At 35.4% G+C, this 25,758-nt stretch overlaps 4 protein-coding genes across 11 annotated transcripts; 2 read left to right on the top strand and 2 right to left on the bottom strand.

The window, feature by feature from the left end:
- Positions 1-904: 904 nt before the first annotated feature.
- On the top strand, positions 905-8,359 carry LOC125855200 (protein LNK1-like). Of its 7 annotated transcripts, XM_049534891.1 has the most exons (9): positions 905-1,039; positions 2,664-3,277; positions 3,379-3,715; positions 5,874-6,036; positions 6,112-6,137; positions 6,261-6,479; positions 7,422-7,570; positions 7,808-7,937; positions 8,020-8,359. In XM_049534891.1, the coding sequence occupies exons 2-9, from the start codon at positions 2,916-2,918 to the stop codon at positions 8,113-8,115; spliced, it is 1,482 nt and encodes a 493-aa protein (XP_049390848.1). In that variant the 5' UTR covers positions 905-1,039; positions 2,664-2,915; the 3' UTR covers positions 8,116-8,359. The 7 variants fall into 7 exon arrangements, 6 of the variants coding, with proteins under 6 accessions (XP_049390848.1, XP_049390846.1, XP_049390845.1 ...); XM_049534889.1 differs by having other exon boundaries at positions 6,112-6,479; XM_049534890.1 differs by having other exon boundaries at positions 906-1,039; positions 5,874-6,137.
- A 1,860-nt stretch (positions 8,360-10,219) lies between these two features.
- On the top strand, positions 10,220-13,872 carry LOC125856866 (probable LRR receptor-like serine/threonine-protein kinase At3g47570). The gene is made up of 2 exons (XM_049536513.1): positions 10,220-12,972; positions 13,249-13,872. Exons 1-2 carry the CDS (start codon positions 10,266-10,268, stop codon positions 13,632-13,634), a joined length of 3,093 nt encoding a protein of 1,030 aa, XP_049392470.1. The 5' UTR covers positions 10,220-10,265; the 3' UTR covers positions 13,635-13,872.
- A 308-nt stretch (positions 13,873-14,180) lies between these two features.
- Positions 14,181-17,591, bottom strand: LOC125856815 (glyceraldehyde-3-phosphate dehydrogenase A, chloroplastic). Of its 2 annotated transcripts, XM_049536458.1 has the most exons (6): positions 17,573-17,591; positions 16,892-16,984; positions 16,658-16,771; positions 15,801-16,102; positions 14,938-15,182; positions 14,181-14,848 (listed from the first exon to the last, which is right to left on the bottom strand). In XM_049536458.1, exons 2-6 carry the CDS (start codon positions 16,925-16,927, stop codon positions 14,346-14,348), a joined length of 1,200 nt encoding a protein of 399 aa, XP_049392415.1. In that variant the 5' UTR covers positions 16,928-16,984; positions 17,573-17,591; the 3' UTR covers positions 14,181-14,345. The 2 variants fall into 2 exon arrangements, with proteins under 2 accessions (XP_049392415.1, XP_049392414.1); XM_049536457.1 differs by lacking the exon at positions 17,573-17,591 and having other exon boundaries at positions 16,892-17,068.
- A 3,273-nt stretch (positions 17,592-20,864) lies between these two features.
- LOC125856816 (protein high chlorophyll fluorescent 107) lies at positions 20,865-25,326 on the bottom strand. The gene is made up of 8 exons (XM_049536459.1): positions 24,471-25,326; positions 24,212-24,355; positions 23,222-23,527; positions 23,058-23,117; positions 22,469-22,714; positions 22,084-22,194; positions 21,690-21,866; positions 20,865-21,555 (listed from the first exon to the last, which is right to left on the bottom strand). Exons 1-8 carry the CDS (start codon positions 25,077-25,079, stop codon positions 21,163-21,165), a joined length of 2,046 nt encoding a protein of 681 aa, XP_049392416.1. The 5' UTR covers positions 25,080-25,326; the 3' UTR covers positions 20,865-21,162.
- Between the last annotated feature and the right edge of the window lie 432 nt (positions 25,327-25,758).

The following is a 25,758-nucleotide window of genomic DNA, read 5'->3' on the forward strand; positions in this document are numbered from 1 at the left end:
AAAAACATGAAATGCTTAATGATTAATTTTTGTAATTATGAAAATTATCTAAGTTTTGACAATAGCACTCAACAATTCAATTTAAGTGGCCTACCCTACTTTTAAGTAGTTTTATTTAGTTCTTCCCCAAATTTTGATTTTACTAGTTCACCAGATGAAAAGTGATTAATCATTGGTGGATTGAATATTTTTGTCTCAATAAGAGCAAATGATGATACACCGATAAATAATATTCTAATTAGTTATCTCATATAAAAAGTGCGATAACATATCTCGTCTATATATAAATAATGAGATAAAGTAATTCTACAACTAATTAATTACTTACAACCAAGCGTAAAACAAAATACTATATCTTTCGTTTCAATTTATTTATCATACTTTCCTTTTTTGTTAAAAATGTCTTTTTCTCCTTTTAGCAACTTTTTAATTTCTATTTTTCATGACAACCTTTAATTTAAGACAATAAAATTCAAAAATCTACTTTACTTTCTTAAACTTCATACCAAATCAAAATAAAACGAAAAAAATATCATATTTTATACTAAAATTATAATCCTTATCCTGTCAACCGACCCCACAATTCTAAAGGTGGATTATTCCATATCCAACAACTCTTGAATTTAACACAAAAATATTGAGCCACCGGTAAAAAACAAATAATTAACTGACACGTGTCAGTTTCATCCTACGTGGACCAATCAGATTAAAGAAACAGATCACATCTCAACCTTTTTTCTTGTCCACAAATTTTGAATCTCCCCTTTCCCCACACCCCCTTAAAGCTTTGTCCACCACAAATTAGATCACACTGCCACGTGTCATCCATTCCCCTACGCTTCCTTTTATATATATTTAAAAAAATTCACTAACTTATTCAATTCAAATAATTTATTTAATGCTTTTCATTTTCAAAGCAAATACAGACGTCTCTGAGATTTGTATCAAATTAGGGTTGTCTAGCTCAACTGTTCATTATCCGGCGAAGCGAATTCGTGGCTTTCCGGCGAGGTACTGTTTTATTCAGAGAGTATTTCTGGTGAGATCTCATATTTAATTTGTTTGTGATTGGTATTATTCTTCTTTGTTGATTAATTGCTTTGTGAATTTGAGGAGGAGTGTTTTCAGCTAATGAACTGATTTTGTTTGCTGTAAAATGGCAGAAAACAAGTAATTTAGGAAGTTGATTTTATTGCTGTATGAATTTATTTGGAAATAACTCCTCCTTTGTTGTTGTTTTATTGCTGTATGGATTTAAGGAGGACTGTTTTCAAGCTAATGAACTGAGTTTTTTTTTTTTTTTTTGCTGTAAAATGAAAAAAAAACACGCATTAGCTTTGGGAATTGATGTTTACTTAAGGTGAGAAGAATTTTCAGCTTATTAACTGATTTTGTTTGCTGAAAATGAAAGAAAAGAAATAACTTTGGAAAATGATTTTTAGTTGAGGAGAAGAGTTTCAGCTTATGAACTGATTTTGTTTGTTGAAAATGAAAGAAAAGAAATAACTTTGGAAATTGATATTTAGTTAAGGAGAAGAGTTTTCAGCTTATGAACTGATTTTGTTTGTTAAAAATACTTTGGAAATTGACCTCCTCAATTTCCTCCTCCTCCTCAATGACTGAGCCTCAGCCTAGACATCGAACTCCTAGGATAAGCAACTTGGGATTCTAGGCAAAGTGCTCTTGGGTAAGAAGGCATGAAGAAGTTCACACCGGAATTGAAGAAGCGGGTTTGATAGCATCGAACTCCTAGGATAAATAATGGAAAAAGTCCCTCTCCGATAATAGGACTTGAAGACTTTAGGTCCAAAAGTGGATGCGATCGGCCTCAGAGGAGAGGGGAGGCAACTTGGGATTCTAGGCAAAGTGCTCTTGGGTAAGAAGGCAGGAAGAAGTTCACACCAGGATTGAAGAAGTGGGTTTGATAGAACCAGGGTCAGCGAAAGACGATGGAAAAGGCTTTCCCCTGTTCATTTGTCCAACTAACTAAGTGATTGAATTAATGTGGTACGTAGGAACATCCATTGTTGTTTCCTCGCTAACCCAATCTCGATCGAGAAGTGATTGAATTAATGTGGTACGTAGGAACATCCATTGTTGTTTCCTCCTCCTCCTCCTCCTCCTCCTCCTCATCGTAGTCGTCGTCGAAGATTGATTTTTTCTATTTTCAAGCTGATTATATGATTTTGCTGAGATTGATTTACTAATTTCAATTAGTCGGGTCTTTGTAAACTGCCTATTTATTCATTTATGCTTGTTATTACTCACTGTTGTACTGTTGCATGAACATTATGGATATAAGCTTATGACCTGACATATCTCTTTAGTTCTCTTACTATAGTCATTTCATTTTTTCTTATTAATGTGCATTGTACTTGCTTCATCTCTCTCTCTCTCTCTCTTTATGTGTGTGTGTGTGTGTGTGAGAGAGAGAGAGAGAGAGTGTGTGCTTTCGTTTGTTTTTTTATAATATATTTGTCAAATACATTGATCTTAGCTTCTTCCTTTGCTATTACTACTCATACCCTTAAAGAGCAGACTTTTCGTATCTCTTAACAGTGGAAATAATCTACCTTAATCCAAACTATGATGATTTCAATTTGAAGAAATAAATGTTGTGTTCTACTTTTGATTTACTCATTTTAAGGAAGCATCCTCTGCAGTTATTACAGCTAAAATTCTGGAACTGGTGCTACAGCTTCAAGATATAGCTTTGGATGAAGTTTGCCTTAGTGATGATCTTATAGTCCCACGTCCTAGTTGTGAACATTCCAATGAGTTTCTCTCCCGGATTGATAACTGTAAGAAACCCTGGTATGAAGTAATTGGTTTGTTAAGAACCATAGGAGGTCAATCTACTCTTAAATATAATAATCAGCAGAAGGGCAAAGAAGTTCCTCCTTTGAATAAGGACAATGTTGGAGAAGGACTCAGGGGCTGATAGGCTTGATTGCGTGTTCCCTTCTAAACATGATAAGGACTCTGTTGAAGAAGTTTCAAGTTTATCATCTGAGAATACTAGGACATCAAATGATTGCTCCAGAAGTAACAATGTCGACTCCATTAGCAGTGAAGTTTATCCCAATGACCCCACTCTGGATGACAAGAATGCTGCAGTTAGGGAAAACTTGCATAGCTATCCTCTTGGTCCCGTTTCTCAGGCAGATGATGATCTCGGTTTTTTTGATAGTAATCATGAGGATAAAAACACTACCGAGCTCTTATATTATAACTTGCCTGAGATGGAAAATTTTGAGGATCTTGACAGGATGTTCAGGTAATTGTTGTCTCTAGAGTTTTTCATATGATTTTCTTTTATTATTCAAAGGAGACTAACCTAATACTTTATGATTGCTCACTGTTTATAATATCTTCCAGAAGTTGTGATTCAACGTTTGGACTTGGAGCTAGTATTGAAGATGACCTTGGTTGGTTTTCGTCATCTGATGTTATTGAAGGATCTGGAGGTGGATTGAGGTCAGATTGTGAGTTTCCCTTCTCAACATCCAGTGCACTTGAAAATATCTCTGGAATGCAGGAAGCTTCTAGGCCAAAGGAAACAGACAGTTCAATTAATGATTCTGGCGCTAAAGATCAACCCTTTAGTCAGACTGGCAGTTCAATGCCATCAGAGGATGAATCAGCCGTTCCGAGTCATCTATCTTTTGCAAATGGCTCAAGTGATTCAGATTTCAAGATAGTGCCCAAAAAGAAGGTAAATTATTAATTTGGTGTACATCGGACCTTTTGTTTAGCCTTTTATTCTGCCTCAGCTTAACCTTTAAGGTGTTCTATTTGAAGAATGTTGAATTCAATGGTGGAATTAGGTTGAGATTATGTCTAACATTCACACATGAACTAGTGATAGAGTGTTACTGGTGTTTAGTTAACGGTGAAGTGTGTGTTCATCTCATTTAAAAGGTTAAGTTGTTAGAGAGAGCACACTTTTATTTACTTAATTATGTCTCCAACACGCCCCTTCACATGTGGGCTTGATTCTTTTTCATGGGCCAAACATATGGAGATTCTTTTTTGTTAATGGGTGGCAATGAATTCCGAACCCAGGACATGTGGCTGCTTTAATACTGTGTTGATTATGTCATCATCTCATCTAAATGTTAGATATAAACACTATTATTACTTAATTATATCTAACATAAGCACTCTTTCTTTTCCAAAATCTTGTCTTAAGCAAAGATGGACAAACGTTCATTGATGAGGTTCACTGTCACTGGCAACAATGGTTTTGACTCTATTTTTATGCATAAAGCTTCTCAAGAAACTAATATATGAACGAAGTGTCTCTCCTCTTCTAAGGGGACAACTGGGTGCACTGTTTCAGCTAAAGTATTCTGATAATGAACACAGTTGAAGCAAAATTCTTCATTTCTTCCTCACCTCAGTTGTGGGACCTTCCCGTTTCTCCTGTTCTCTTTTCCTTTAGTTTCTTTTTTGTTTCTGATTCTTCATTGGTTTTTACTCCTCAAAAACAAATCTTTACAGCAAAATTAGGAAAGGATGAGTAGGTGAGCAATGTATAGCACTCTTTTCTATTTTTATTTTTTTGGGAAATGTTAATAATTTAATATATCAGTGCACAAAAATTGTGCCAACAACCATAATTTCAGACATAACAACCTGATCAAATACTATCCTATACACTTACAGATATTCGAAAATCTCTAAGATAGATTTAGTAGCCAGTGTGAATCTTTTTTTACACAAAACAATGAAATAACAAAAGTGAGTTTATTTTGATCTTCTGAATCGGACTACCGTTGCTTTCAAAAACTCTCTGATTCCTTTCCCTCCAGACAGACCACCATATGCAAGGTGGTATCCTTTTCCATCTCCTTTCTGCCTGGGTATAAGATGACTCCTCTGTTCCGACATCGTACTCTGTTTTTTCCCCTACTCTCTTTTCCTCCCCCCTCCCCCCTCCCCCCTCCCCTACCCCCTCCACGTCACTTTTTCTTCTAGAAATGAATCTTTAGAAGCAAAATCAGGAGTAGGTGAACCAGGGAAAGGTGCTATTTGCAACATTGTTTACACAAATTTTCCTTCCTTTTCTTTTCATATATAAATGTTACTCTTCTTTGTTCCATTTTATGGGATGCAGTTTGACAGGGCACAAAATTTGAAAGAGAAAGTAAGACTTTTGAAATTTGTGGTCTAAAACAAGTCTTAGATATTTGTGTGATTGTGGTAAGACGAGAATTTTAAAGTGAAATATAGCAAGACATCATTTCCTTTGGGACAACTAAAAAATAAAAATGCATCATATAATTTGGGACAGGTGGACTAGTTTGGAAAGTTGTAATCCATCTTTGAAGAAATGCATTTTTTTTCTTGTGTTGTTGGTCTGACTATGGTTCCTGCATCGATAATGTAAATTTGTTTCTATAATTGATTAATGAGGTGTGATTCGAACTGAAATATTATTGATAAAGATGTGTAATGATGAATTGGCTGTGAATATAGGATATCTCTTAATTAATAAAATTTGAACCTTACAGATATAAAAAATGAACTCATCGTCCAACTGGTTTATTATCTTCAGATTTGAAAACAATATAAATTGAATAGAATTAACCCAAAATCAATCTAAACATGAATCTAATTATGCCAAAAGCAATAGAATAGAACAAATATATGTCCCTCTTTGAACTTTCTAGGCGTGACCACCATTTTATGTTAAAAGGCAATGGTGCACCTGTCACCTTAAAATCCTAGGTCCAATTCTGGTGTTGAGTAAAGTAAGAGTGTTCTAGAGTTCCTAACTGTCTGGATGTGCACATTCTAGTTGATGCATTCATCCTGATATTAGTGTTCACAATGATTGGCTTCTTTCTAATCTGTTTATGGGGTTACAGATTAATCTTCACCAAATTAACTCTAAGCTCCAGAATCGATCTGAGGGAAAAAGAAAACATGTTTACCTGGAAAATGGGGAGACATTCAACTATATTGATAGCCTTCCAGAAGAGAGAGGGCATCCTACTGCAATCACTGGATCTCAGGCTTTCACATCCACAGGTATTCAGCAGCACAAGCAAGTTGATGGATCTGATTTTGGGTATTTTCAGGATGGCTTTTCTTACTTATCTTCAGATTACAGTCATTCAGATCAGACTACGGTTTGTCCAACCCTATCCACAATTAAATCTAAAAAAACCAGTCTCGTGCCTCTTTCTGCTAAGGACTCCTGTGCGACAAATCAGATGCAGTTGAAGGAAAGCTTACCTGATCCTTCTTTTCAGGTGGATGGTATAGGAACAAATGAAAATATGGTGGACAAGCTACTTCACCATTCTGTAATTAAGCATGAAAACAACAGGGATCTTGGAAGTGTCAGCACGGGAATTCCAGCAGAAGTAGGTTCCTCTATTGTAAAGGAGAGCTCTTGCACAAGCTCCGGGTTGAATGAAATTTCTGAGGAGGCAGATAGTTTTCATCAGCTTCAACATGTCATGGAACGGGTATAAAATCTCAATGAAAACTAATATGCATTTTTGATATTGTTTGGTGATGAGTTTCATCAAAGTTTGTTTTAAGTAAGTGATTTGACTAAACAAATTTGGCACACCTTATTTGTGTAGGTCAATAGCTCAAACGACATGTGCAATGCTTTTAGATGGTTCACATCTGAATTAAGATAGTTTCTTAGTCGAGGGACAAATATTAATGACGAACATATTTTACAGATTCCTATATTCTGGAAAGGTTAAAGATGTGCAGCTACACACTCTTGTAGCTTCACACAGGCATTGAGAATTATTCCATTTTGTCAGAGAGTTGTCACACAGCATGCTGTAGCTGTGTGCATACATCTGACTTTTTCAAATTATTCTAAATCAGAAATCTTTGTTATTTAATTGAGTCATGTGAAGATGCTGAGTAAAAAGGAACTCATTTGGTCCTCTTATTCATTATTTATATTTATACAGATCACATATTAAATTAGTTTTTGTGTTAGATTAATTAATATTAGTGATGGCGTTTTACTAAGGCTTATTTAGAAAAATCTTTGTTCATGTAAATAACCTATAGCTATAGCATATAGATATAGAAAAGAGTAGTTGCCTTTCTTAGTGCATGTTTATGTTGCAGATAGCTATGCAGAGAGCTGATTGCTTATTTAGTACAACACACAGCCTTAATATAAAAGCTGTTCCTCATCATCTCGCTGCTTGCTTATTTTAAATTATTTATCAGCTGATGTGCAAAAGCCTTCCAAAGTCTGACTTATCGTTCAGTATCTTGAAACTATCTTTGTGTTAATCCCTGTTAACTTGGGCTAGGAGGGGGCAGTTAGCAGATATGGTATGTGGTTCTTCAAGTTTATACATTTAGTTGGAAATAAACTTTCTTTTCATTACATACATGTTTGTAAGCTCACTCTGTTGAGCTTTCTGGTTTAGTTGGATATAAGAACAAAGCTACGCATAAAGGATAGCTTGTATCGGTTGGCTCAGAGTGCTGAACAAAGGCTTAGACATGCTAATCTCAATAATGGATCTGGTGATGAAAGATGCACAAGCGGAGCATTTGTTGACGATGGAGAGTACAGGTTGGAATCATTTCTTGATGCTTTGGTCTACATGCATACTTCCTACATAGGCCATATCATAGTTTGCATAGATCTTATGAAGCACACTTTTCACCTTTGAGTTTGGAAAGAAAGTAGGTCTAGTCAGTCACACCTTCAATCAGCACTTTTCTTTTCTTGATACCAGTAATCATACTGGTAATGTGATAGATTCTGTTAGCTTCCTTTCTGTGGTCCTAACATCCAATCGTATTTCAGGTGCACAGGATATTTGGACATGGAGACAGACACAAACTCTATAGATCGATCTATTGCTCATTTGCTCTTCCACAGGCCTTCAAACTCATCTGCGATAGCTGATTCTTTGGCTTTGAAGTCACCTTCCATGGTAGGTGTTTCTGCATATGCTTCCAAATTTCATGTTCAACAATCTCTATCTCAAACATACCCTGCAACTTGTCAATGAACAGATTTTCGAGACATTACTCAGCCCACCAGTGATTGATGAGAACTTGATTTCTGCTGGAGAAAATGCAGCTGAACCAGATAAAGGCACGAAATATTAAAGAGGCTTCGATACAAATGGGTTGTGTTTACTTTCAATTTATGTCGCTTGGACTCGCCTACATGTATGTGCATGTAAGTATCTGCTACGGATACTTATATAGTTTTTGTTGTTTAGTGTAATTCGAAGAATCAGCACAAAGTATGAGAATGGGGGTCTATGTCAAATAGCTTCCAATTACTCGTGTGTTTGTGTATGAGAATTATCAAGAATCTCAAATGAGAAATTATTTCATGTTTATAACACGCTCGTGTGTTTCATGATTTTGATGTTTTATCCCTTGACACGTTACATCTTCCTCTGTCAATTCAGTTTTAGTTTCACCTAGCAATACATTCCAAGACTATTCTACTTGGTGTAATCTTTGCCCTTGCCTTGTGAAGGTAGACACACTGTTTTCGATGGACTCTCAGCCTATATCTCTGCTCACATGTAAAGTCAAAATCACAAAGACATGCATGTTTTGCTAAAAAGTATCTAATTTGGGCCTCATTTCAACTTACATTTAGCATGCAAGATGTTCTTAATTACCAGCATATGAGTAGAAAATGTGAGCTCCTTTGTACTTTCTCTTCACTTCGACCCTTCCAAGATTAGCCAGAGAGTTCAAAATTTATCCGTTTCAGTATTGTGAACTCTCTGGCATTCCCATCAGGAGAAAGCTAAAGGCAGCAAGACGCGAGGGCAGTCCTTTATCGAGTCAATGGGTGGTGACAACATGACAGATGCGGTTCAACACAGTTTTCTGATCGTTGTTTCCGAGTTTCAGAGCAGGTAGAGGGAGGATAGCTTACATGCTTTGAGCAACTCCAGTGACTCAAAGTTTTGTCAACTGCTGTACACAGAAGAGGCTGTAATGCATTAAGAACTAATTTGATGCATCAAGGGAGAAGTATTTCCCTAAGGGAATGGAAAAAGAGTTACTTTCTCCTTCTATTTTTTGTGAAGTAGTTTGACTCGACACATTTTGAATACTTTTAAATCAAATTTAGATTCACAAAGCAGTCAAATTAATGTTTCCGAATATAAAATTGGTTTTTGGTTTTATAAAAAGGACAAATTATTTAAATACACTCCTTTACTTACCTTAATATCCATTTATCCCTACTTATTTCAAAAATTTCAAAAATCCCTTATTTACCTATGTATCCCGCATGTATCCCGTGCACAACGCTATGTATCCCGCTATGTGGAATGTATCAAACGCTATGTATCCCGTGCACAACGCTATGTATCCGGCTGTGTGGAATGTATCAAACCTAATGTATCCCGTGCACAACACTATGTATCCCGCAAACATCATTTTTAAGAGATTTTTGGTAAATAGAAAACTAGAAGGGATAGGATGTTATTTAGTACTTATAATATGTGGTTCCTATAATTTATACTTATAAAAATTATGGACCCAATAAGTTGTTTCTCCATAAGAGAGGAATGAACAAGGGGGACTCCAACTTTTGTGAGCTTTTGTTGGTGTAATATTTAAGTTTCCTTTTTAAAATAAACCCGCTTAAATCAATTTTAAAGAATTTCTAAGACGGAAAAATTAGGAAAAGGAAATGGAGAGAAAATGTTTTCTAACAATCTTGACGAATCAAACATGGAAAAATCTGAAAACATTTTCTGGCCATTACCAAACACACCCTTTTTAAGCAGATTCTAAAGTCTTGACTTTGGGGATTGCATCATAATCAACTTGAACTATTTAAAAACATGTTGAGAACAAGTTTTAGCAGATTTTAATTAGGTTGACTTTGGGAATTACATCATAGTCAACTTGTCTAGAAAAGAAAGACAATTAGTCATTTGTTGACTTTGGGAATTACATCATAGTCAACTGATCAGTAGTTGCCTCAAAATAACAGCATTTATTTTCTATACCAACTTGTCCTTCTTGTGGACTCCTACAAGTTGTTTAGCCGGAGGCAAAGCTAGAATTTTGAGTTTATGTATTCTCGATTTTAAATTATTTTTTTTATTGGATTCTTGATAAAATGCTTATACATATTGAGTGAATTTTTTTAACATAAGTGAGTTACTAAGTTCTGTCAAATCCGTGATCGGCATACTAGCTTAGCCCATATGTGTAGGTTGCTAGCCTCCTCTATATATTCTCAAGTGTTTAGAGGCAAAAACACTACCAAGTTTGTTATGCTTCTGAATTCACATATGGATTCAACATTGTTCTCCTTCAATCTTTTAGTAAACAGTTGTAGTTCTCTTCTATTCTTCATTACATGCTTTCTTTGTTTTTCTATGGCATTGTGTCATGGCAATGACACAGATCAACAAGCACTACTTGCATTCAAGGGATCTATAAATGATCCTTTTGGATATATGAAAACATGGAATGCATCCACACACTTTTGCCATTGGTCTGGAGTAACTTGTGGCCGTAAACATGTTAGAGTCATTCAACTAAACGTTGCGAACCAAAAACTAGATGGCCTCTTGTCATCCTTCATTGGGAACATGAGTTTCCTCAGGTCTCTATACCTGTCAAACAATAGCTTCCGTGGTGAAATCCCTTCTGAGATTGGTCGTTTGAGAAGGCTACACCGATTGTATCTTGGTAACAACTCATTTCATGGAGAGATCCCCTCAAATTTATCAAGGTGCTTGAATCTTGTATCTCTTGTCCTTGAAGGTAACAAGTTAGTAGGAAGCCTTCCTCCGGAGCTAGGTGCCTTGTCCAAACTCGAGTACTTGTTACTCACTCGAAACAACTTGACAGGTGAAATCCCTTCTTCTTTTGGAAACTTAACATCATTGATAGGATTCTATGCACCATTGAATAATCTTCAGGGGAAAATCCCTGACTCTTTTGGGCAGCTGAAAAACTTAGAAATTATCGGAGTAGCTGCAAACCATTTGTCAGGTACTATCCCTTCTGAAATCTTCAACATATCTTCCGTCACAACATTTGATGTTGGAATGAACCAAATCCAAGGTACACTTCCATCAAGTTTGGGAATCACCCTCCCGAATCTTGAATTATTTATCATCGGTGGGAACAATGTTTCTGGATCGATCCCATCTACATTGTCCAATTCATCAAAGCTAGTGTATTTTCTTGCTGGAAGAAATCAACTTACTGGAAGTGTACCAAGTCTTGAGAACCTGAATGGGCTTCAACAGTTGACAATTCCTGGGAATTATCTTGGAACTGGAGAACCAGATGATCTAAGCTTCATCGCCTCTCTGACTAACGTGTCCCGTTTCAGAATTTTGGAGATTCAGTTCAATAGTTTTGGAGGGGTTCTGCCTGCATCCTTCAGAAATCTTTCAACTGAGCTTCAGGTTGTGCAGTTGTCATACAACAGAATACGTGGTAACATACCGTCTGAGATTGGAAATTTCGTCAACGTGGAAGAATTTCAGGTGAGGGAAAACTTACTTACTGGTACTATTCCAATCAATTTTGGTAAAGTTAAGAAACTGCAAATTTTGGATTTGTCTCAGAATAGATTTTCAGGGAATATTCCATCATCTCTAGGAAATCTTAGTGTAGTATCCATCCTTCTTCTGCACGATAATAATCTCACCGGTGAGATCCCAGCAAGTTTAGGAAATTGCAATTACATGATTGAAATATATGTAGCTAAAAATAACCTGTTAGGACAGATACCTAAGGATCTTTTTGCTCTCTCTTCCTTAGTTGCTGTAGACATTTCTGAGAACCATTTAGATGGTCTCATTCCTCTTGAAGTTGGAAATTTGATAAATCTTGAATATCTTAATGTTTCCATAAATAACTTGACTGGTAAAATCCCAAGTACTATTGGTAGCTGTGTAACACTAGAAGCCTTAGACATGAAAGGGAACTTCTTTCAAGGGATTATCCCTCCTTCGTTAAGCTCTTTACGAGGTCTCCGTGTTTTAGACCTTTCTAGAAATAATTTGTCTGGCCAAGTACCAAAATACTTGGACGATTTCAACTTTCAACTCTTGAATTTATCGTTCAATGATTTCAAAGGAGCATTACCAAATGAAGGCGTCTTTAAGAATGCAAGTGCAATATCAGTAATTGGAAATCCAAAACTTTGTGGGGGTGTGCCTGACATACATCTTCCGGAATGTGACATCAAAAGATCGAAAAAAATTGGTTCGAGGTTTATCCTCAAGATTGTCATCTCTGTTGTCTTTGGTATACTAGGCCTTGGTATGCTTATCACTTTACTATTTTGTTTCTTGTTAAAGAAACCGAAAAGGGTGCCTGTTTCAAGTTCATTGGGTGAGTCTCTCATAAATGTGTCTTACAGAAGTTTGCTTCAAGCTACTAATGGATTCTCTGAAGACAACTTGATTGGTGCTGGGAGCTATGGATCTGTTTATAAAGGAACTCTCGATGGAGGAATGGTTGTCGCAGTTAAAGTGCTAAACCTCTCGCGACATGGAGCTTCCAAAAGCTTTATGGCTGAGTGTGAAGTCTTGAGAAACATTAGACATCGGAATTTGGTCAAGGTTCTCACATCATGTTCAGGAGTTGACTATCGAGGGAACGATTTCAAGGCTTTGGTTTACGAGTTTATGGTTAATGGAAGCCTCGAAGACTGGTTGCATCCTAGTCCAAGTGAAGATACAAGTCAGGCAGCTGAAACAAAAAAGTTGAATATTCTTCAAAGGCTCAACATTGTTATAGATGTTGCTTCTGCAATCAATTATCTTCATCTCCACTGCGAGACTCCGATAGTTCACTGTGATCTCAAGCCAAGCAACATTCTTCTAGACAACCAATTGGTCGGGCACATTGGTGATTTTGGTTTGGCAAAGTTCCTTCAACCAACTGCACAAAATTCTTCTATTTCAGAAGGAAGCTCTGGTCTTGTTAGAGGAACAATTGGTTACACTGCTCCAGGTAACAATTAATACATAAACAAACACTCGAACTTGGTATATGCCCTTTTTTTCTCTCTCATTTCTTCTATTTTTTCTTGAAAATGATATATTCATAGCAAAACCACACTGCTTAACCATAAATTGCTTCGACAGAGTACTTTATCAATATCATAAACCATCTCTTAATTGTTACACACATACTGCCGTTACTTTTATAAAATCAAGTCATACTAAGTTATGTCCCTATTAGGAAAGTTATTGTTCCTTGTCTTTTTTTTTCTTTTGTGAATTTTAGAATATGGGATGGGAAGCGAGCTATCGACTTGTGGTGATGTGTACAGCTTCAGGATCCTTTTACTAGAAATGTTCACTGGAAAAAGGCCTACTGATGGAATGTTTAGGGATGGGTTAGACCTTCCAAGCTTCGCTAAACATGCATTGCTTAATGGAGCTATGGAAGTCATAGATCCATCCCTTATTTACGGAAGTGAAGAAGACGAGAAAGGTAAAAGCACAAATATCTACCAGAATAAGGTGTATCTGGTTTCTGTTCTTCGAGTCGGGGTTGCTTGTTCTGCATATTCTGGAGCTGAAAGAATGAACATCACTGAAACTGTTTCCCAATTGTACTCTATCAAGGAAGCTCTTCTGAAATCAGAAAAAAATTCAGGAGCACGTTGAAAATATCGTTTCTTTTCTAGTTATATAATTAACCATGTCCTTGTCGTAGGTACCTATGAGTATAATAATTTTTTTCTTCGGTACTTAGTCCCTATGTTACTCAGACCCTCCAAAAATGTTGTTGCTCGTGTGTCAGATCCTTCAAACATACATAACTTTTGGAGGATCCGATACACACCTTGCATGTTTTTGAAGAGTTTGAGCAACCTATCACCTATTACATGATGTTGAACTACAGAATATCTTGTACTCCCTCTGTTGCAATTTGTTTGTCTTACTTTCTTTTTTTAGTCCGTTTCAGCAAATAAAAGTCTCTTTCTTGTTTTGACAACTCTTTAATTTCGACTTTCCACATGACATGTTTAAGATCACAAGATTAAAGAACATTTTGGTTCATTCTACATATCTTTAGTTTAAGACCACAAGATTCAAAAGTTTTCTTTACTTTCTTAGACTCCGTCCAAGTAACCAAGCAAATAAATTGAAATGGAGGGAGTAATAAGTCTTCAAAGTGCTCCTTTGCAACAGATACAGAAGCAGACTGTATAAAGATAAGAAATGGAACTTTTATTGAATTGAGATTTCACAAGGTGGAAAATTGTTATAGTTCTCATTACAATTTTCAAAAAGGAATAAGAATCTACAAACAAGATTAAAAATATATAAATTAAGCCACTATTTAGTAGTACTGCTTTATTTTATTTTCATGTTTCATTTCCACTGGTTTGCAACAATGTCAGCAAGATCAACAACCCTCTGTGAGTAACCCCATTCATTGTCATACCAAGCAATAACCTTAACCATGTCATCTCCCATGACCATGGTGAGTGAAGAATCAATGGTTGATGACACGTCACTGCACCGGAAGTCAACTGACACGAGTGGTTCATCACAGACAGATAGAATGCCATTGAGTTCCTTATCAGCAGCCTCTCTGAATGCAGCATTCACTTCCTCAGCAAATGTCTTCTTGGTGACTTGAACAACAAGGTCCACAACAGAGACGTTAGGGGTGGGAACACGGAGAGCAATGCCGTTGAGTTTCCCCTTAAGGCTTGGGAGAACAAGAGCCACAGCCTTAGCAGCACCAGTTGAGGTTGGAACTATGTTGAGTGCTGCAGCTCGTGCACGTCTAAGATCCCTGTGGCTTGCATCAAGAAGCCTTTGGTCACCGGTGTAAGAGTGAGTAGTTGTCATTGTTCCTTTGATAATTCCTATGATAAGGAAAGATAATTTATTGATGAGTTTAAGTTATGTACACTGACAGTATATGCACGTGTATAAGCAGATCAAGATGTATTACCAAATTTCTGGTCAAGAACCTTGACGAAAGGAGCAAGGCAGTTGGTGGTGCAAGAGGCATTGCTGATGATAGGTTCATCATGGTTGTAAAGTTCAGCATTGACACCAACAACATAAGTAGGGATATCACCTTTTCCGGGGGCGGTGATGAGCACCTTCTTGGCTCCGGCCTGGATGTGTTTACCGGCACCTTCTCTGTCTACAAACACTCCGGTACCTTCTATGACCAAATCAACTCCAAGTTCTCTGAACAAATTACAGAAAACATTTTGAACAATAGTTTAGATGCTTACCAGGTATCTCATGCTAATAGTATGTTAGACACCACATGAACTAAATTAATCATGTTTCAATTCAGAGTTAATGATAAAAAAAACACTTAAACTATCACTTCTTCGCGAGTTTCATACCTCAACTATCCATTGTTCTCTTTTTGTTCCTAAACTATCACTCAAGCTGGCCAAATATTTGTACTCAATCAACAACAGGCATGTAGGACAATTCAGCATCGAGGTGTGTTTTAATACAAAGGGAGTGATAGTTGAGGTATGAAACTCGCAAAATCGCAAAAAGGTGACAGTTTAGGTATGTAAGTACTAAGTAGAACAATGGATAGCTGACGTATGAAACTCATGAAAATGTGATAGCTTAGGTTTGTTTGTTACCATTAAGTCTATAATTCATGGCTATCAAAACATAGAACTGCTGTTTCTGTTTAGACAACTGATTATATGAGTTCCCTGTATCATAATACAGAGTTTAATTAGTCTTTTCTACAAATGTATAATGTAAATTTTGTTACACTATATGTGAACGTATACAACTTAAATCCTTTTTGTTACATTTCAATATGATAGAACTTACCCCCATGGGAGGTTCACAGGGTCACGGTTGGAGACGACTTGGATGATTTTTCCATCAACAGAGATTCCATCAGTGCCAACCGGCTTGACGTCAGCATCAAAGATGCCAAGGGTGGAGTCATATTTGAGAAGGTGAGAAGCTTGCTTGACACCACCAGTGTCATTGATGGCAATGACATCAAGAGGTGAGTCTTTTCTACCATGCCAACACCTCAAGAAGTTCCTTCCAATTCTTCCAAATCCATTGATAGCCACTTTCAACTTTGCCTCAGTTACTATCCTCTTGTTCTTCCTTCCTCCAATCTACATTTCATTAAATCCAATTAGCACAAGAAACATTTTTGGAAGCTATGTTACTCAGACTCGTCAAAAATGCTGACAGGTGCATGTCGGATACTCCAAAAGTTGTGGATTTTGGAGAATCCGATATGGATGCAGCAACAATTTTGGAGAGTCCGAGCAACATACCGTAGGTAGGAAATACAACTTAGATATTTATACAATGTTATCATTCATTTTATAGTGTTTGATCTTCCTTCAAACTTATCAAATTAATGAATTTGCATCAAGATCTTTGTGTGGAGGCTGCTTTCAACATAGAAAAGGTAGCACATACAAGAAAAAAAAAGATCATAGAGCACATCTTGATCACAACTAGACATGAAGGATACATATTCTTCTTTTCCTCAAACTTTTTAAGGATTTAAGTTACATACACCGACAATGTTAAATTATTTACACTATCAATACTAATTAAGGTTATGACCTGATTGCGTATAAATGTTTTACATCGTTAGTGCACAGAACTTAAACTATCTTATAATGCAATAATAGTAGTAGTTGTATAATAATACTCACAGCAGAGGTCTGTAAGCCAGCAACAGAGAACAAATCATCATTTGTTTTCCTTCCAAATGGAACACCTGATGAGGTTCTTAGACCAGAGAATTCAGAGAATCCTTTGTTGTTGACCTGTCCATCAGTTTAAAAAAAAACAACAAATCAACAAACATATTCATAACTACGTCTCAATCCCGAACAAGTCAGGATCAATTTATAATAGATAGAATGCAGGGCGAGTGAATGAGGAACCTTAAGAGAAGTGTTGGCTACTGAGAGAGCAGCCATTGTTCTTTTAGAGAATTACAGCAACAGCAGTACAGTAATGTGTTGATGAAGAAAAATGTGGAAGTATATGAATGAATGAATGGAGGGAAGAAAATGGATGAGATTATGGATGATAGATAGATAGATAGCCTCTCACTCATTGTATGGTTGAGATTTGTCTACTTGTATGTTCCATTTTAATTTCTCTTACTTATGTGCTAGATTTTTTGTATTTTTGCATCATATGTTCCTGTTTTCTTTAGGCATAATACATAAACAGATGCTCAATTTGGTCTTAATTGGTAAGTACACTTGACTCTGAATATACATATTTAGACATCTTAACTCGTTTTCATTGTGTCAATGAACACTTTCAACTTACAAAATGATCTAAATACTTCAAATGTTTATGTAATACATTAGCATCGGGTGTCCAAGAGACATAGTAAAAACGAATAATAATTTTACTTGTAAGTTAATAATATGAAAAATAAGGCAAACAACTAGCGAGAACATATCAAGTACGTCTTAATGGAGGTAGAAAAAACAAGTTTCATAATAAATTTTTATGTTTGTTGTTTTCCCCCATCCTACCCTTGTACCCCACCCCTCCACCCTACTTTTATCCTCATAGTATTTACTTAATGTATATAATATATATATAAATGTGGAAGTTTATGAATGAATGAAAGGAGGGAAGAAAATGGATGAGATTATGGATGATAGATAGATATAGATAGCCTCCCACTCATTGTATGGTTGAGATTTGTCTACTTGTATGTTCCATTTTAATTTTTTTTTACTTATGTCCTAGATTTTTTGTTTTTTTGTTTTTGCATCATATGTTCCTGTTTTCTTTAGGCATAATACATAAGCCAACGCTCAACTTGGCCTTAATTGCTAAGTACACAATTTAACTCTGAATATACATATTTAGACACCTCAACTCGTTTTTATTGTGTCAGTGAACACTTTCAACTTACAAAATGATCATCTAAATGCTTCAAATGTTTATGTAGTACATCAACATCGGGTGTCCATGAGACATAGTAAGAATGAGTATTAATTTTACTAGTAAAGTTAATAATATGAAAAACAAGGCAAACAACTAACGGGAACTTATTAAGTACATCTTAATAGAGATAGAAAAACAAGTTTCATAATAAATTTTTATGTTTTGTTGTCTTCCCCCATCCTACCCCTCCGGCCCCACCCCTCCACCTCTACCTTTATCTTCATAGCATTTACTTAATATATAAATTATATTTGAAATAATATTTTCTGTTTACTTAGCAAACACAAAAAAAACATTCTAATTAGTAAAAGGTAAATTACAGTTTTAATGATCAAGAAAGCAAAATTCTAATTAAATTTTTTCAAAGAGTTTTATTCTTATGTGCAATTTGATTATTCTTTTCTTCTATTAAATATTATGTATAAATTAATGACATGGCAGTTATTTGCTATCCATAAGAAAATTGCCACCTTGTCACTAAGACTCCCTGCCGCCATTGGACAGCCAATAACTAGAAATCCTTTTGTCCATATCCATCTTTTTTATATATACCTCACTAGTAAAATTATCCGCGCTTCGTGCAGAAATTTAATATCACAAAATATATAAAATAATACTTAAAGTTTATCAGTCACTAAAAGTAAAACACTATATTATCTTACATAAAAGATTAATAATGCAAAGAAAAATGAAAATTATTACATCTTATCATTTATCTTTAATAACATAAGCTTAAATTAATGACTGTAAAAATACATACCAAGATCTGTAACATAAGCAGTGGTGTCACTGAGTCACTCAACATGAGTAACGTACACAAATATTTAATTATAAAGAAGAAGAAGAAGAAGAGGTTCAAAATTTTCGTTATTTTAAAATGAGAGGAAATCCCTCTATTTATAGATAACAAATGGTAGTGTGAACAAATGTTATTGTGCCTTATCAGAAAGGTTACAACTATTTGGAAAAGTTACAATCCTTCATAAAGGTCACAACCTTTAATAAAAGTCATAACTTTTCGTAAAAGTCGCAACTCTTCATTAAAGTCGCAACTTTCATAAAAGTCACAATTTTTCATAAAAGTTGCAACTCTTCATTAAAGTCGCAACATTTCATAAATGTCACAACTTTTCATGAAAAGGGAAAACTAATTTTGTAAATAAATAAATTAAAAGTGAATTCTGGTTTGTGGTGGCGCCACGTAGGTGGGCCTAAGGTTCTCTTTTATATATATATATATATATATATATATATATATATATTACAAAAATGTATTTTTTTTTATTTGGTCCAAATTATCTTTATAAGGATTTCAAATTACATTGAAAGAAACATCAACACCTTTGTAAATTTGTGGCTTCAAAAAAATTTCTTCCTTTATATGATATCTACCCTTATCCTTTAGATTTGAAATAGTGGTGTATTTGGTAGGAAGAAAAATGTTTTTTTCTATAAAAAATAAGTATTATGTCTTATTTGCTTGATCACATTAAGGGTGTGTTTGGCAGGAAGGAAAATATTTTTCGGAAAATGTTTTTCAATTTTCTNTTTACTTAATATTTATATTATATTTGAAGTAATATTTTCTGTTTACTTAGCAAACACAAAAAAAAATTCTAATTATTAAAAGGTAAATTACAGTTTTAATGATCAAGAAAGCAAAATTCTAATTAAATTTTTTCAAAGAGTTTTATTCTTATGTGCAATTTGATTGTTCTTTTCTTCCATTAAATATTATGTATAAATTGATGACATGGCAGTTATTTGCTATCCATAAGAAAATTGTCATCTTGGCACTAAGACTCCTGCCATTGGACAGCCAATAACTAGAAATTATTTGTCCATATATCCATCTTTTTTTTTTTTATATATACCTCATTATAAAAATGTATTATTTTTTTTTCATTTGGTCCAAATTAATTTTACAAGGATTTCAAATTACATTGAAAGAAACATCAACACCTTTCCAAATTTGTGGCTTCAAAAAAATTTATTCCTTTATATGATATCTACCCTTATCCTTTGGATTTGAAATAGTGGTGTATTTGGTAGGAAGGAAAATGTTTTTTTCTGTAAAAAAAAAAAACATTATATCTTATTTACTTGATCACATTAAATTGTTCTTATTTGATTAAAGTGTAAATATTATACCTTTTCCTTTGTACTTTCATCTTCCTAAGCTGACTTAGAATCTACAAATATTGCAAGGTTCCAAAGATGTTATGATTAACATGAAGTTTGATTAACTCAATTTAATTTATCAATTAATTTCTTTATAAGGAGATCGAATTCATGTCACTATTGGACGATCTTTTATGAATAACTTTGTTGTTGGACCAAATAAATATTCTCTCCATTCCATATTAATTAAATTTTTTAGGTGTTTCACAACCTTTAAGAAAAGTAGATTAAGACATAAATTGAACATAATTTTCCATTTTTGCCCTTATTAATTATTGTCAAATTTATTGAAGTCATCACATTGAAAATCCAAATGAAGGGTAAAATTGGAAGAATGTTTTAAAAATAGTCTCGAAAATTGAACAATTAAGTAATTTGAAAAATGAAAAATGCCTCAAAAATTCAATTAATATGAAATGGAGGGAGTATAAAGTTTGAGCTTAACGAGCATAAATTGAAGTTGACATTTATTTGTAGGACAAATGTGGTGGTGACAAATGATCCACATTTCTCATGATGATGGCATTAAATAGAATGTTCCTTTTCCTCCACTTGGTGGAGAATATATCATATTGGTTGGTGATTGGTTCGTACGATTTAACCATAATTTTAGATAAAATAATTGCGCCTCAATTTCAAACTAATTGATATCGACTATACATAAATACTGGATCGATTACTCGATAATTAGGTTTAAGCGATTAACTTTTTCATGAAATGCATTATATAAATGGTCAAAGAAGATATTATACAATGCAACTCATAATATGTGTAGATGTGTATTTCTAGGTAATTTGATTTCACAATCAAATTTATACAATTCTTCTCAATATTCCTAACTAATTTACAAATTGTGGTCCAAGACTTCTTCATTTGACAATACTAATGAATGTTGCAATTCCCACTAAAGAACAATAAACTTCATAAAATCACTTGAGCCGAGTCAGAATCAGTCTCTCTACCTTCGCAAGGTAAAGGTAAGGCTGCATACACATCACCCTCCGGCCTCCCCAAACCCCACTAGGGAGGTTGCACTGTGTATGTCGTTGTTGTTGTAAAATCAAAGTGTTGTTGATGTTCTACTAGTTTTTGTCGCTGGTCGCCACACCCCATTAGTGGTTCTGGCGATTTTCGGAGGATCCTTAAGAGATGTTGTAAGCTGAACTTCCAGTTTTGAAGGGTCCAAAGACAGCATTACGCGGATAAAATCATCTAAATCAAAGCCGCTTCCTGTATCTATGTTATTGTCATTGACGTTAGCCGAGGAGGGGGAAGCTGATTCTTCTGTGCTCCCCTCAACGTCGTCTCCAGCAGTAGTATTAGAAGTAGACTCTTTTACCTTGTAATAAGAGTTTTGATCTAAATTCAAGAGCCTCTTTATGCTGTCAATCGCTGGATCAATGGCGTCTAAGAAGCCCATAATCCACGATTCATCATCAACAACTTCAGTACGCTGTGTAAAGAAAAAAGGTCTAACAATGTAAGGGGGAAGTGCAGCTCTATGGAACACTGATTTAGTTAAACAGTAACAGTAAATATCGAAAATGATGCTTAAAATATGGTCATTGAAGGCAATGACTTATATACCTGTTGAAAGTAGAGGTTACGAATTTCCTCTGCACGGATAGAGTTACCTTGATCTTCCTCCAAATTTGCCCATGTCATCCATGTTATATAGCTCTGAGAGTTTATGTTCAGAGACGATCTAAATAATCTTCGAGCAGCTGATAGATTTCCAGCTCTTTGCTCCAAAACACCCCAAGCCTATAAAACAAATTTAAAGAGTAGTAAATAACTCTTTTAGTACATTTCCTATGTGGAAAAGATTACATGTAACCAGAATTCACTACTTGTTGGAACAAAGGACAGATTAAGCTGCACGCCAGAATTACGAATTTGGACTAACCTCCACAATTTGCATCAAAATGTTTTACGAAAAGCAAACTAGAAACTTACTCTATCTATTAGAGATGATCATTACCTGAAGACAGCGCGCAGCACTTTCAGTTGTTGAGTTGATCGATAGAGCTTTCTGGTATAGTTCCCGAGCAGTGGAAATGTTTCCTTCTTTCCACTCCATCCAACCCCAAGCCTACATCAGTACCAAGTTAAGTATGATCAATTGTTGATTGTTCCTTTTTCATAGTTGTTAAAGTTACAAGTTTTATTATCTTAAGACTGTTGAGAAAAAATGGAAAAAGCAGTCATGAGTTCATCAAATGTATTCAGCTCTTTTAGTCTTTCATCTTCTATTAACCATGTCAAGAGCTTGATCGATTCAAGTGAGTCTTTTAGTAAACGAGTCCATTCGATATTCTATTGAAAATTAAGAACTTAGCATTTACTAGTAAAAAGAAAGGTCTTACAATCCAAACTGGTTGATGCCTTGGATCCAGTTGAGATGCTCTTCGGAATAGAACTCGTGCAAGGTTTGCACTGGAGTTCTTGTATTCTATCAAACCAAGTGACTGGAGAAGAACAGGATCTCTAGGATTCACCATGTGCCCTATTGTCAGAAGTTTCCGTCCTTGGTCAATATTTCCCAGATTAGCTTCAAAAACTCCCCATACATGCCACGCGAACCTATTTTTCGGACTGGCTTGAACTGCTTTCTGCTTTGGCAAGAGTATCAAGTACAAGAAAAATAAATAAAATTGAATATTAATTGACAAAGGCATCAAATAAAAAGGAAAGTCATAATAAATAAACAAGCATTCAAACTTTGCCTCAGCCAACAAGTAAGCACTCAAACTTTGAGAGTGCACATCCAGACACCTCAACTCGTCTCTACTGTGAGTTGCCAGTTGAGACCAAGTTGAGGTGTTTGGATGTGCGATCTCAAAGTTGGAGTACTTACTTGCCAACTGAGGCCAAATTTGAGTGTTTGTTTAAGTAGTATGCCAAAAAGGAATGTTCAATGATGATGGCAACGGATCAACTTCAGAAAATACAAACCTCAAACAGCTGCCTAGCGGTACGGTTATTCTCTAACTGAGCCTCTAGTTGAGCCCATGCCTACAAAAGATAATACAGAACCACTATAAGGAATCCAGAAACAACATGCGCATAAACCACTCGAAAAGAGCTGAGACAGATTAAAGTTTTTGGATAACTCTTACCAGCCAACTAGCACAACTTTTTCGGTTACACCTTGTCGCCTGCTTGAACAAATAGCGGGCTCTTTCGTATCGCTTTGCTTTAGCTTCGAGGAGCGCAAGAGTTTGATATACGTACTCATTACCTCCACAAAACTTGAGGCCTTTGCCAAGAAGATTTCTTGCCTTCTTTATATTCCCTTGCTTTAGTTCTAAAACTGCCCATCCGTGCCAGGCTGCAATATGCTTCTTGTCAGCAACTGTCGCAGCATCAAATAGTTCTCTAGCTCTCCGTAAATTACCCATCCTATTTTCCAGAATAGCCCAACACTAGTCCAAAGGAGTAAGTTTGGTGAACTTTCTGATACAAAAAAGATAAATTGCAAGAAGACATGTAGTATGTCATATTGTTTTCAACAAAGGCACATCATCTGCAAATGGATGTTCTGACCTCGAACCCAATATCTTTATAATTAGTTCTTTCTTTCCTCTTAAAACATCTAACAGACTCGAGGACCAATCCACTGATACATGTTAAGACACAATCAACGATTACTGATCAAATTCTCTTCTTTGATATCTGAAAATTTGAACTTCATTCAGAGAAGTATTACACATGACCTTAGACAAGATTATTGCCTGTAGGCTGTAGCAAGGTGAATAATAGCAAAAGATCTGTACGCTTAGTATATCAATCAATTGTTCCACATACCCCCAAAAAAATTATTATACAGGGATAAAGATCACTAGGAAACTACACATAATGTACTACTCATAATGATTGTTACTTCATTTGGGAATATGACATCTATTTAGGTTGTCAAACCCTTAGAACTAAATACTATGTGCTTAAACAACAGATTCGATAAACTTGAAAATCAACTTATGCATCATACTATGCTAGTATAGACACTTTTAACTTACAACAGATTCCTATTCAAGCTCGAGGTAATGTATAGTTCGGAAGCACAGGAGAAGACTAAATACATTCATAGACAATGTAACAACACTAACCTGCCAAATGTAAGGATTTTCTCCTTGTGTTGCCTGGCAGCCTTTTTCGTAAACAGTTCTGGCTTCATTTAGTTTTGATTGCTTACTCAAAATCTTTCCCAAAGCAACATATGATCTCCCATCTTCTGGCCAGACATCAATACACTTCATGTGTAAAAGATCCAGAAATCAGTAACATTATTAAACAAATAACGAAATCCTCTGAATATCAAGAGAAAAGAACAAGGGAGTTATATTTGTTGGATCAACGAATGACTACCTGTTGCAAAATTTTCTCTGCATCTGCATACTGAAACTTTCGAGCCAAAATCTTTGCCTTATACAGAGCTAAATCTAAATTGACTTTAAGTGGCTTCTCTCCGGAGTCAGATTCCAGCCTGCTTGGCTCAAAAATTGGCACTTTTTTTGCAAATTTCTTAAGGCCGGCATCAAGTGGAAATGATGAGGAAGATGGTTGTTCTTCCAGAAGATCATTTCTCTCTTGAGAATCCTCAAAGTTACTCACCGCTTCCCCTTTTTCATCATCATTTTCCACGTAAGGATCCTTCACCGGCCTACGAACAACAAGTAACTCTTCCAAGGACTTCTTTGTAGTGCTGATCTCATCAGCAACTTCATCATTGTAACTTAGTCTATCTTGAGGATCAAACTTAGAAGAAGATTGTGATGTTTCTGGCTTTTCTTCAAGAAGTGGTGATGATGAAGACGGCTCACGGGAACATAAGGGAGGTAAAATAGGATGTGAAGGCGAAGGTTGGGATGTTCTAAAGGGGGCAGAAACATGAAACTTTGAAGGATTATGATTCTGAGAATGATAGAAGAGAGTGAAATTAGAGCTCGAAGAAGAAGTAAACGAAAACTGACTCATTTGCTTTTCTTGTATCTACACTTGCTTTGGCAAAACTGTTATATACTTAATGGAAGACAATGGTGATTGAATATCAGTTTCTATCTTCACAGGAGATGAAAGAATAAGCCAATAAACTTCAAAGATTAAGAGAAAATTGGTGTCGAATAGCTCAAACTTTTTGATAGTTCGACGGATTCCGAGAAGCAAGGCTTTTTTCAAGAAAAGATTATCCCCTCAGGCATGTATTTATCTGTTTCCTGTTACTCTGAAACAGAAACAAGACAAAATGAGATCGGAAGAAAGTAATTTTCCTCACTCTAACGGCTTAAACTTTTACTTTTAGATGAAATGATCACTCACTTCAACAATGGTTTTAGGGCAGGCGGAGGTTCTAGATTCGAGTCTCACTGTCACCCATTATCAAAAAGAATTTCTACATGCTTGGCCCATAACAAAGAACTAGGCCACATATTAGGGGCATATTGAAAGACAATCAAATAAAATATAAATAGAACTGTATTCACCTCTAACAACTTAGCTTTTGGATGAGATGATTGACTTCAACAACACAGAGTACATATTGCCTTCTCAAACTAAAAAAAAAAATATGCAAAAGGGCTTAAAAAAGAAACATGATCCACAACTTGAACTTTTGAATGAGATGGTCGGCCTTCAAAAGCCTAATTTCCAAGAACAT

The sequence above is a fragment of the Solanum stenotomum genome, chromosome 2, assembly GCF_019186545.1.
Source record: "Solanum stenotomum isolate F172 chromosome 2, ASM1918654v1, whole genome shotgun sequence".
NCBI classification, from domain to species: Eukaryota; Viridiplantae; Streptophyta; class Magnoliopsida; order Solanales; family Solanaceae; genus Solanum; species Solanum stenotomum.